Raw genomic sequence first — 13,578 nt, 5'->3', positions numbered from 1 at the left:
ACATTCAGAGCTCGTCTTTATCATTTAAGCATCTTTGAAAGTGTTAAACTTGGCAAAACATTGTCTTTGTTCACTACATGGCCTTGGAGTTTTGCTTTAAGACAAAGTATACGCTTTTGAATTTAAACAATCTATAAAAGCTTCAGAGCAGTTTAAAAAGAAAAATTTTTTATAAATATTTAAATTTTTTTTATATTTTAGTAATATATTTGCTATGAATAAATTTCTTTAATTTGTGGTGAATGCAACTGTTGATTTTTATATAGATTTGCAAGGCTGTTGCAATTAAGAAAATGTAATATCATATTTTATATATCTTATGCAGAAATGATATTTTGTTTTAATACTGTATTAACAAATGATTTTTTATTTTTTATTTTTTTCTTTTGGATATAGAGGGAAAAGGATTTAAGTCTTTATTTAGGACCAACTCCAATGTCTGAACTTGCCTATTTTGCCTTAGGATTTGAAAGCTGTTCTCATAAAAGTTCAGATTATATTCCTTTCTGTGTACTTAACATGATTATGGGAGGTGGTACATCTTTTTCGGCAGGAGGTCCTGGCAAAGGAATGTATTCACGACTGTATACGAATGTTTTAAATAGGTTAGTGTTTTTTTCCTTTAATTTTTAAAACTTTTATTTGCTTCATAGATATATGAATAATAAAATAACAGTCCATTTACTATTGAAAAATTGCTTTTTAATATCACATTATAGATAAGCATCAGTAAAAGTAAATTTGAAGCACAATACATTATGAAAGTGAGTGTATGCTGTATGTAATTATACCTGGGGTTATTGTCATTTATTTTCACTTTGTACTGATTTAAAAAAAAGGAATGCAGTAAATTAATAAAGCTGTAGTATAAAAAGTTTTCACAAAATTTCAAGTATGTTTAGAGTAATCAAAAGCATCTCTGACGTCAAAATAATTCAATAGTTTTCCCTATCATGATGCATTTATGTTTCACTTCTTTGGTAGTAATTCTTTGACCTTTGATACAAAAATTTCACAGTATGTTGCATCTAGATGAGGGCAAATGCTGTCACTTTGGAGAAAAGCTTGTTCTGTTGATCAAATGCAACATTTTTCATGCAAAGAAGTATACTTTCTTTAAACCCATTAATAGTATAAATCAAGAATTAATGCATAAACCATCTGGCAGTTTTTTAAAGGGAATTTTTCAGAATTTCCCAAAACATAATTTATAAATGTCTTTTTAAATCTTTTTTGTACTGAAATGATTTTCTTATTGTCTATAAATTCAATTTTTATTGCATTATGCTACATATCTGAAAAGGCTGATGATCCTTATTCTTATCAGGAAACATTTTGCAGAATTCCTTTTGTTCTCTGGGGAGAACATAGAAAATTCTCTAAAACTTCTCTGTGTTTTTCAAATTTGTGTAATTTTTTACATATGATATTCTTAAACCTCTATGGTCATCTGCAAATTTTTGGATACTGGTGATCAAGTACATCTGTGCATCTGTTTTAAAACTTCATAATTAACAAAGATAGCTCATCATTTCCAATCTTAATTTGAAGAGATCAATTCCCAGTAATAAACCATCTGATCTTGGTTTTTATCTTTCCACTTCATTAATTTTGTAAGCAGTTTCTATTGTTTTAGGGCTCAACTTAAAATAATACTTCAATATTGACAAAATTCCCAATTTTGTGTCTGTTATTTTCATAGCTGTAGCTGTGTTAAAGCAATATATTATTGATAGTAAGAACAAAGCAACATGCAGTAATAACACTCCTCATATTAATAGAACTATTTCCATTTATGTAAAGGCTTAGGTATATGGTTGTGAACAACAGAAAATTCTTCTGATATACTCTGATCAAAGTTAATGTATGCTATTTTTCAATTGATATTTTACTTGTGAAAATTTTTACAGGTTTTATTGTTTTAATGAAAAAAAGCAGCATTAAAGTTCTAATTACCACATAGTTTATTTATATTTAATTCTTCAATGTTTCATTATATATTGCAATTATTATTATTATTATATTATTTATTATTTATATATTGTAATTATCTGCTTTATTGTTTAGGTATCCACTGAACAGTGCTGTTGCTTTTAATCATGCTTATAATGATACTGGGCTCTTTTGCATTTCTGCTACTGCACATCCATCAAAGGTATCCTACTAAGGTTAATTATTAGAAAAATAAGGAATATTAAGTAAATTTAAATCCAGTACAAAAATGCCTTTACATCTGTAAACAATGCATTCCCAGGTCAATACCTTTTGGTTTCTTTCTTGAAAGAATGCAACAGCTTGATTTTCACTTGATGGTAAATTGAAAATTATTGTAATTTTGAGCACAAAAAGAATGAATGGTTTTTTTACAAATAAAAAAAAAAACTATTTCATACTTCTTATCACTGTTTTCAGTCACATTTTTGGGTTGGCTTTACTATTTGGCAATAAATACTACCAGACTTGTCAATAAATCAATGGTTGCTGGTAAATCAACAAGTACTCCAAAATCTATTGCAGATGATACAAAATGCTCTATGAAAACACTATTCATGCTGAACTGAATATAGCAAAGCAAAAGAATGTTATCTACTTAAGAGAAGGGATATTTTCATGAAAAACTTTATAACAGAATTTGGCTTCTATTTATATTTTGCATGAGAAAAAAACATGAAAACATCCATGTAACTAGCCTTTTCACCATATTTCTAATCTAGGCTGAATTAACAATGAACAATAGTCTTGCAACATGTGTGTATTGTCAATTTTAGGCATTAACACTTGTCAATATTATATAAAGAAATAATAAAGGATGTGTTTGCTTTATTAGAGCCATTTTGTTCTCTGACTCTTATATACATGAATATAAAGGATTCTGATATTCAAGTTTGCACCTTAAAAAAAGGGGGGGACAGCATTTCTTTATTAAATAACATCACATGCAGTTACAAAAGGTAACAAAAGGATTAAAAACCACTTAAAACCACTACTACATAAGCTTCGGAATACTAATTGAAACTGCTGACATTAACAGACTTATGCATAGTTTTATTCATGCTCTTGAATGCCATTAAAAGACAATACTGGGTATATTTAGGCAACTGTATTTATTTCATCATGTCAAGATCCAGTTTCACTTGGCACACTTATAAACCTTTTCATTCATTAAAAAATTATTTTAAGCTACTGTAAATCACAAATACAGAGGTATGGTTATATATGTTTTTATGATGCAAAGGTTGATAATTATGGTTGTAAATAAGGGTTTATTTTGAAATCATTTTAAATTGTCAGTCTTATTTTTTCATGCAAAATGGATCATATATTGATACTAAGATTAAACTTAATTTTCAGTATTTTTGTGAATTAATTATAATTATAAAATAATTAGTTTTATCATAGTTGGAAAAAAAGCTTTTTATTTGAGCATGGTAAGTAAGCATTGCAGAAAGAAGAAAAATGTTATCAAGGAAAATTTCTTGCAGCATACAGGGGAACTTTAATGGACTGAACATTTTGTGTCTTTCGTTGTCCTCAAATCGTATGAAGTATGACCCCCCCCCCATTTTTTTAAACAACCACAAAAGGATTACTACCAGTGACTGGATGTTAAGACTGTTGAATACTAGTATTTTGACTTGGGTTTAAACCCAGGTAAAGTGCAGGTTAAAGCACTGTTTTGCCTGCATGGTTACTTTTCATTGGTTTCCTATATGTAGCATGAACACTTTAGAAAACATAGTTTCCCTTAAAGAATATTCCATGCAGTAATCTCCATCTTTGAGCAGATGGCCCTTATGTGCTTTGCCATATTCAAGTAATCTAACCAAATCAGTAATCCACACATCTTTTGGCCCATATTTATGCAGATTATAGATCTTGGCTTTTTGAGTTTTGTTTAGATTTATCCCTTCATAATTTTTATTTTTAGCCTGAATAGCTTGCATATAAAGGACTAACCAAAATGCACTTTAAGGATTATTTAATCAAGATTTATTAAATAAAAATTATATTTTAAATATAATTATATGCAAAGAAGATATTAATGCAAGAGGAAAATAGTGGAATTATGAAATAGGGAATTCTTTTGAAAAAATAACGGATGCCTTTTTCTAAAATGCAGCAAAAGAATTTATACGAAAAAAAAATGTATTCATCAACAAAATTACTTTCAAAGTGATGTTTGTGCTCTTGAACAAGAGAAAAATTCAGCAGTATTAATTTCTCAAAACTGAATACCTATGTTAAGTCTGCTATTTTGTTCTATGCATGTGCAATATGATTAATAAAGCTACAACAAGTGCTAGGATTGGCTTTATTAAAATGAAATTTCCGTTATTTAGCCCTTTTTCTCGTAAAGGCTTTTCATGTTTAAAATAAAAAAAAAATCTTTATAAGTGCTGTTTTCAAGAATATCCCTGTCCCATTGTAAATACATCTGCTTTTTGTGTGGAATGGGAACAAGTCAGTTATATTTAAGTTCGAGCACAAAATCTGAAAAGTTGAGTTATAAACAAATTTTTGATATATGCCACATAATTTTAAAATGAATTAACCACATAAATTCATTGTATTAAGTCATTGGAATATTCAATCAAAAGTAGGGATTTATATTGGGGAAAAAAATGCTGGAACTTACTATCTGCATTTCTTGTAAAAAGACAGTGCTGGGCTGGGGGCATGAAATGTTGAATCTCAGTAATAACATATATAATTCCATCAGTCAAAATATGTTGTAAAAAGAGTATTTTTAAAAGCTTATTTTCATATATATATGTAATAAGTAATTGCCATTAAATTTTTCTAAAAACTGAAATTTTGTTTGCATTCATAATTGAATGCAAATTGCAACGATTTTCAGAATATCGGAACTCTCCTGTATTTTAATTTTTAATGAACTGAAAAAGGGATACAGTAGTTTGGTTGTAAGTTTTTGTACTTTGATTTTTGTTGTGCAATATCAGTGTATGCTTATTCAAATGTTACAGATTAAAGGGTAATTATTCTTTTACCTTGTTACTTTGTGTCTTTTAAGTAAAATATTAAAATACCAAATTAAAACTTATCAAGCATTATTTTATTTCAGTTGTATACATATTTAAATATGCAAATAAATACATTCCTCTTTTTTTTTTTTTTTTTTTTTTTTTTTTTTCTAATTTAGCTTAAATATTTAGTTAACATTATAGTGAATGAGTGTAAAAATATGACTGGAAAAATATCTCATGTAAGTATAAAAGTATTTGCATATTTTTCATGTTTATTATACTACATAGATATTCTAATTTATATAATTCTATACATAGATATTCTAATTTATAATTCTATTGTCTTTATGTTACAAAAAAAGTGCATTTTTTAATATGTTCAAGGATTAAATAAAAATTAATTCACAAAAATTTACCATAGTAAATCATGCCATAGTGTTAAATTTTTAAATTCTTAAATAATTAAATGTTAATATAATTGTGGCGATAATCGTTATTTTTTAATAGTTTCCATCTGTTTTATTTTTGAATTTCTGCTGTTCTTTGTTTCTGTAGTTAGATATCTTGAGTATTTTTTGTGTTGTTTAATTGATTAAGTCTTATTCTTTTCAAATTGTTGTGTTGAATTTCAAGGGGGGGGAATGTTATATGGAACTGGCCGAAAATTTTTACATGGACTTTATAATATGCACAAACAAATTTCTGTTTGTAGACCGAAGTATTTCTGTTCTTACTGTTCATTGGCACAGCAAATGAAATATGTGCACTATAAAGTTCACAGACTCAAAGTTATCTGGAATATTTGAACAACATGTTATATTATCTTCATAAATTTATTTTCTACTTACATAAGACTCTACTTTCATTTCTATGTGAGATAAAGGATGCATGCATATAATTGTTCATCTGATGCAACAAAATAAGATTCACTGGGCTAGCTAATCATCTTTTTTTTGATTCAAGTTTCAATTCTAATGCTCACAAACTCATCATGAGAATTTTGTAGTCAAGCAGTCATCATGAGAATTTTGTAGTGAAGCTGGTTCATCATTTGAACAGCTTATTTGTCTGATGATATGTCTTCATACACAGCAAAATTTAAAGCACCATGCACTGTGACAAATATAATCATTAGTTTCTTAAAGTTGGCATTGAATTCTATGTAATGCCAAAACTTAAAACTAGTTGTGATATAACAAGTTTCTACAATTTTTTTAATTTGATTCTGATCTTTAGTATAGCCTTCCACACATCCTTGCTGTTATGCCTATTGGTGCATGTTGTCCTGTTTCTTACAATTCGTGCACTACAATAGAATGAGTGCATCTAATCAAATTAGCTGTCTAGATGAGGTCTGATGTTTGGGCATCTGTATGCTGTTCTTTAAAAAGGTGTCGAGTCATTTCCACTTACACTGTAAGATTAAGACAAAGCCACATGTCTTGTCCATTAATGGTTGTGGCTGCAGTTATTGTAGTTCTGTGATAATTTCAGTTCTGAATGCATGCCATTCTATTTTAAAGTGACAATAGCAATTTTGTGAACATCGAATGAAACTTGCTACCCCAAAACTTAGTGATGAATTGTGATGATTTAAAAATATAAGGTAAACTGAAACACATTCACTTCATTCTGTGTGATACAGTTAAACTATCACTAATGCAACCTTGTTTGGCATTCTGCCAAAACAATCACAAGGAGAGATGTTAGTTACATGTTTATGATATTATTACATGTTAGTTACATGTTTATAATCATGTTTATGAGGGATCACACGAGAATTCTGTGTTTTGTGGAAGGCAGAGAAAATCTTTCTGGTCATCCTATTCTCAAATGCCTTTTTTGTGTCTTGGCTAATATTTGTTTATAAATAAATTTTACAAATGTTTAAATTCATATTGATCACAGCCTAAAGAACAAGAATGTTGAAACAAAATTTTCATAATTTATAATTTAATTGAATGTTATATGAATACTATACATAAATCATTACATACTTTTAGAAATAAGACAAAAAAGTATACAACTGTACTTTTTGTTGGAAGTATTCTTTTTCTCTCTTTTTTTAGTAAAAAAAAAACTGGTCAACAGGATTTCACCCCAGCTGACTGGAATTTGCCCAATTGATTTAATGAGATATTTGCTAATATTGTGATGCTTTATATAATTGTTGAGGAAGATCTTATTAATGAGAAACAAAGCTTTTCACAGTGGTGCTCATAGTATAAATTACATTTTGTGACATGGAAGCTGAAAATAGGAAAGTTAGTATTCCCATCTCACAGCATACAAAATGAGCTAGCAATGTTGTAAGAGTATTACTATTGACAATAAAGAAAATTAGTTGAGAGGCAGTTTTCCATTAACCAGAAAAACTAAAAAGTGAGTGCTAGATAGCATTAAGTTTGTCTGTAATGTGTTATGAAGAATGGTTCACAAATTTCATATTAAGGAGAAAAAGATACTATCATTTTCAAAATTACTTCATGTGCTACAAGAGAATGTAATTTTGAATTGAAAGCCGAAATATTAAAAGAAGTGCTATATGATTTGAATTTCTGTGGAAGAAAAGCCAAAACAAGAGATATGTTTTAATCAAAAGAAATGATATTATACTGAAAAGAATGCAGTAATTCTGAAATTTGAAACAGTTTCGTTCAGGGAAAAGAGCTGTTCAGGGAAATATGACATTTTCAAAATGCTAAGTATTTTAGATGGGTTTTGGCACTGCACAGAGCAGAAATATATCAAAAAGGTAATGTAGGGTTTTTGTCTTGTATCTTTCTTGTATATAAAGCAGATGCATTTTCAGGAACCATTAAGGACAGATGAATTATTCTGTTAATAAAAAGTGAACTTCTGATAAATTTTTAGACAATGCCTCTTATAATAATGTATAGGTAAATAAATGTCCAGTAATGGCAATACAAATAAATTATACAATTGTTAATGGAAAAAAATATACATTGCTAGACAAATCTATGGCAGCTGGAGTTAATGGAGTTTGTTAAAGAGAGTATGTAAAGAAAAAACATATAAATTTGACTCAATGTATGATGAACATGGTTTCATGGTATGTTCTGTAATATAATTGCAACATTAACGGAAAAGAATTTGTTTGTTACAACATTAATGGAAAAGAATTTGTTTGGGATGAAATAATGAAATAAAGAGATTTGTACAAAAGTGCAGTACAGCTAAAGACATGGCAATGGATAAGCTGTTATGTTTACAAGGAAGCTCTTGGAAGTTAACTATAGAAAATCGCAAAAAATAAGTTCATCCATGTAGAAAATGACTATTGCAGAAAAGTTGGTCTAATAAAAGATTGAGGAAAGTCTTTAGTTATTTCTTCTGATGATGACATTGATGACTTCAGTATGTATAGTGACTGTAATACAAAATAGTAAGAAGAAATTCTTCAGGTAAGAAATTCTTTTTCCTCCATAATATATACAATAATGCATATTAATTTTGAAGCAAAGGTCAAAAAGAGATATAATAATTATTTATCAGAGTATAATAATTAAAATAATTATTAATAAATTTCTTTAATAATACATGGTGGAATCATAGTAGAAAGATCCAAAAGCTATAATTATTATTATAGTACTATAATGCTATTATTATAACTAATTAAATTATTATAATTAATTGTGGTAATAATATAATAAATTTGTGCAATAAAAATATAATACTCAAAGAAATAGTTTGTTGCTATAAAAATGTAGTCATTTATTGCACTTTTCCATTAAGTTATATATGTATAACAAAATTAAATTTTGAGGACTTTCGTCTTTTTACCAATGTATAAATAAATAAATGAGAGCACAAAATTAAACACCATGTAATCAAGCAATTAATTACAAATGATGCTTATTAACCATATTATTACTGAATAGTAATCTTCCACCTCCTCAACATTGAGTAAAATAAACAAGGGAAGGGGCAAGAAAAAAAATCAATGTAGCATGATTCATGTCTGTGAACCTTATTTCGTGAATACATCTGTCCAAGTGATGCATGTGTGTATTACTCATGCTGATGCCTGTGGCAGTAAAACTAAACAATGTTTTTCCAGTTACTTTTACATGTTGAAGCAGTATAGTTATAAAGTTTATTTCTTTAGTCATTTATAGTAAAGTACTTGAAGACTATCTGCATAAGATACAAAATGACTGAAGGGATGAACTCTATGGAAAACTGGCTCATCTTTACATGTGTTACACATAGGAAAAAGCCACAGAGTGCCCATGTAGCCAACCTATTTGCAGAAATTCAAACACATCTTGGCTTAGTAGTGTTTAATAATCTTATCTATTCTCTTTACAACAATTTCCAGGTTTGTGTAATGCAGACCCATTATTTTTCTTTCCTTAAATATATATTTTTCAGAGGTAACTTAAAACTTCTAAATTTTTGAGACAAAAAACTGAAGTTTTCGAGCTAAAAGATGGAAGGCAGAATCACCTAGTGCTGACAAAACTGGTGTAATTTGCTTCCATGAACCTTTTGTAGAAAATTAATTTATTAATATGAGTAATATTATGGCGGAATATAGAACATCCTTGAACACTGATAGCCTAGATGTCACACATCCTGAAATATTATTTATTATAATTTCACCAGAATACATAATTTTAATGAATTTTTTGGGTCAGAAAATCCTTTTGAACATCCTACCCAAAGTAAAACTTTTGGGAATAATTTAGTAAATAACTGGACAGCTTACTAAAATTCTTTACATTCAATGAACCATTTTTTTTCCATCTAACAATTTCTTATCTCCAATATCTGTTAGTCACCAATATAATCTTTAACAGACAAGACAGAGTCTTTAACGAAATCTTTGATGTATGGAGTTTTTAAAGACGAAGTCTTTGTTAGTATGCATATTTAAAATTTTAAGCTATTTAAGTGAGAAGCCAAGGAGTTTCACTGCTCATAAGCAGAACTTTTGTTAATGAAAAAATAAGTCTTTAATAAATTTTAAAAAATTACATTTTTATTCTAGAAGAATTTCTATTCTTCTTTTATTCATATTTTTATTCCAGAAGTTAATTTTATTTCCCTGTGAATTTAACAGGAAAAATTATTTATCTTTAAAATGAATTTAGAGTCACTATGAGTTTGATTTTATTTCTAGTAATATTCCTTAACTTTTATTAACAATTCAAAATACCCCAGTTTCACAGGACAATTTCTAAGAAATCCGAGAATTTAGATCATGATTTTGATGATATCTTTCTTTAAAATTGCATGTGTTAATCTTTTTATAATTGTCAAAAAATTGTAACTGAAACATGCTTATTGCCTTATATTTTTACAAGATGTTAAAAAAAATTTTTTACTTTCAGTCTGAATTGGAACGTGCCAAGGCCCAGTTGCAGTCAGTTCTTTTAATGCATTTAGAATACACTCAAGTCATGTTTGAAGATGTTGGTCTTCAGGTTTTGTTTAATGGGACCAAAAAGGACACTGAATCTTATATTAAGGAAATTGGTTAGTTCTATAATTTTATCAGTTTTTATTCTAAAAATTGTTTTAACAGTTTTTGGCTATTTATATATATGGCGAGAGAAAGAAACACATACACACCTTGTCCACAAAATTTCTTACATGGTCTTTATTTTCACTACCGTTGGCCACACATGTATATTTTCATTTTGAAAAATATTTTGAATAATGCAACTATTCATGTTTTGCATTTCAAATTTGAAAAAATCATTTTAATGAAATTTACAAAATTTAACTTTTTATACAGTCCTTGGGTCCTTGTACTTACATATAGGAAAATTTTGTACTTTTCATAAAAAATAAAATTGAACCAAAACCTGCCAGTGTTTCCTGAATACGAATTCTATAAGATTCTGTGATCAAAATCTTTATTTTGAGGGGAAAAATATATTTTGATACTTTTCACAACAATCTGCATTGAATGCTTGTCACTTAGTCAGGGTTAAATGTCTAAAATTGGAATTGCTGGAGACTTATGCAAGGCACTAGGAAAAGGGGGAAGTAACTAGTAAAATTATTAAATAATTAATTAAGGCAATAGTTAAAATGCAATAAAATAAAAAAGTATAAATAAATATTTAAGAAATGATCAAATTAAGAGTAAATAATGAAATAACAGAATAAAATACCAAACCTTCCTCCAGCAAAATTATGATTTCACTCAAAAAAGATAAATAGCTTTACAGAGATCTGGCTGAATTTAAATCCTGAATGTACAGTATAACATTCTACTTCAAGGGGTGATAGAACCAGAGACCGTTCTTTTCCCAGCACTGTTATATTTCTCTCATCTGAATTCTAAATGGAATCAAAAATTCTGTTCCACAGTGCATCACTGTTGCAACAAAAGATCTTTAACAAGAAAAATAATTATTGAATATTGGAGATAGAAATTGGAGTTTCTTATTTCACTAATTTTTGCTCTTTTGCAAGATTTTTACTTCTCTCCTTTACATGCATGACACAGCCTCTGTAAATGTTTTTCACTGCTACAGCTCTGGCACTTTTAATTTATTATTATGGCTGTATCTATTGCCTCCAGTCATTTTGTCAGCTCCATCACCACTCTCAGCAACAGGTTTGAAAAAATAAACTGGCAGGTGAAATAAGTTAAGATAAAATATAGGAGGCTTTGAAACTAATTTTGTTTGTTTATATCACTACAATTTACAAAAACAACAAAGCGATCAAAAGGATTTCAATATTTACAGAAATTTGCAACAATATTGTATATATATATACGTCATAATTTCGAAGCACAGTCATGATGGCTGAGTTGTAGGGCGAGAGGATGAAATTGATACCAAACTAAGTTCAGCCAATTATCTTTATTTCCAGACTTCCAGGCATACTAGAATAATTCATTGCAGACAACATACTCTTTAATCATATATTTACAATAATTTCTTATACACATTGGTTTTCTAAAAAGAATGACACAGGCATTTGAAAGATGGGGACACAAAGCAAGGAGCTGTTAGCAAGGTAGAAGGTAGCAGAAGACAGAATTAATGACGTAGTTATCTCGCCAGAGGTTTTATACCAAAGTAGGTGCAATTCTAGAAACAAGCTATGATTGGTCAATGTTAGGTTTAGTTGCCTTTTTCAAGCAGTGTTATATAACACCAAAAGATCTCGAATTTGGGAGAACAGATGAATTTAAGGGGAGAGCACCAAATTTAGAATGTTAATTTTGAGGTTGTCAATTATTTTTTAAAGCAGCTATCATATTTTGTTATATCTTACATATATATATATTTTGCATGTGTGTGTGTAGATACATGTATATATGTAATAATTCTGCAGATGACTTGAGGATTAGAAGATAGTTGTTAATGATGAGATGTTATCTGTAATTACTTGGAAAGACTTTAACGGGTAGATTCACAAGTTGACATAATGGAGATAGATTTGATGAAAACAATGCATTTATTTATTCATGGACGTTCTTGATAAGCCTAAACATGTTTGTATATCATTTGATATGCTTATTGCACCTTCCACATTTTTATATAATGGATTACATTTTTAAAACAATGGACAAAGCAAAGCGATGAGAACACACATATTGCCGGCAGCAAATAAGGTGAAACAGGAGGGGGGGAAAAAAAAGAGTGACACAGAGTATCTCAGCTATTTATAAGCTCTGAATATATTGTTTCTATCTGAATTTTTAATTGGCTACAAAATAGCCAGGCAGTGTAGCCACTCTGCCTAGAAATTCTGATGCATTGCAGATGCTAGAAGGGGAACATATAAAAATCTAAAATGGAAATTTATAGATCTAATTGACAATTGTTAATAATTTCACCAATGATTTAGTTTCAGTTTTATATTTTACATATATATGTATATATGTTGACACGCAAATGATTTTAATTTCAGCTAAAGTAACTTCTGATGATATTCACAATATTGCTACACGTATGCTGAGAAAAAAAGTTTCTGTGGCTGCTCTTGGAAACTTGAAGTATTTGCCGAGCTTGGAAAAAATTGAAGCAAGTCTCGTGATCAAAGAAAAATTGTAAACTAGAAGATTTTCACTGTTTTCATTTCTTTGCATAGTATATACTTTAAAGCCAGACAGCTAAGAATTACCATTTATATATTCTGCATTTTTCATTCATTCTGTGATATATTTAATTGATTGCCATAAATAAGAAGCTAATTATGTGATTTAAGGATTTTATTTTGTTGATTTCTTTATACAACATTATGCTTTGAAAAATAGTTAAGGTAACTAAATATTGATGAACTTTCAAATGCACTGAATAATGTAATTTTTGATAATGGAATAAAGTATTTCCAGTTACTTGAAATAACAGTTAAATAGTCGTTATTTGAAATAAAAAATTATTAGCTGATAAATTTTCAGCATGGTTTAAGTGATAACATAACAAAGATGTTTGTCATAATTATAAATGTGTAATTATAAATGTTAAGTGATAACATAACAAAGATGTTTGTCATAATTATAAATGATGTTTGTTAAAATATTGCCAATTATAAAAAAACTTTAGCAATTTTTGAGTACTTCAATTAATTTTGATGACTGGTGACAGATATTATCTTTAAT

At 28.5% G+C, this 13,578-nt stretch overlaps 1 protein-coding gene across 1 annotated transcript; it reads left to right on the top strand.

Annotated features, from left to right (window-relative positions):
- Positions 1-397: 397 nt before the first annotated feature.
- Positions 398-13,339, top strand: LOC118186096 (mitochondrial-processing peptidase subunit alpha-like). The gene is made up of 5 exons (XM_035356110.2): positions 398-605; positions 2,068-2,155; positions 5,162-5,224; positions 10,343-10,487; positions 12,888-13,339. Exons 1-5 carry the CDS (start codon positions 436-438, stop codon positions 13,028-13,030), a joined length of 609 nt encoding a protein of 202 aa, XP_035212001.2. The 5' UTR covers positions 398-435; the 3' UTR covers positions 13,031-13,339.
- Positions 13,340-13,578: the final 239 nt, after the last annotated feature.

This window comes from Stegodyphus dumicola, chromosome 9 (genome assembly GCF_044657685.1).
Source record: "Stegodyphus dumicola isolate Sdum_Otavi_A_Nest chromosome 9, ASM4465768v1".
In the NCBI taxonomy this organism is placed as follows: domain Eukaryota; kingdom Metazoa; phylum Arthropoda; class Arachnida; order Araneae; family Eresidae; genus Stegodyphus; species Stegodyphus dumicola.
This window is presented reverse-complemented; position numbering and strand designations above follow the sequence as displayed.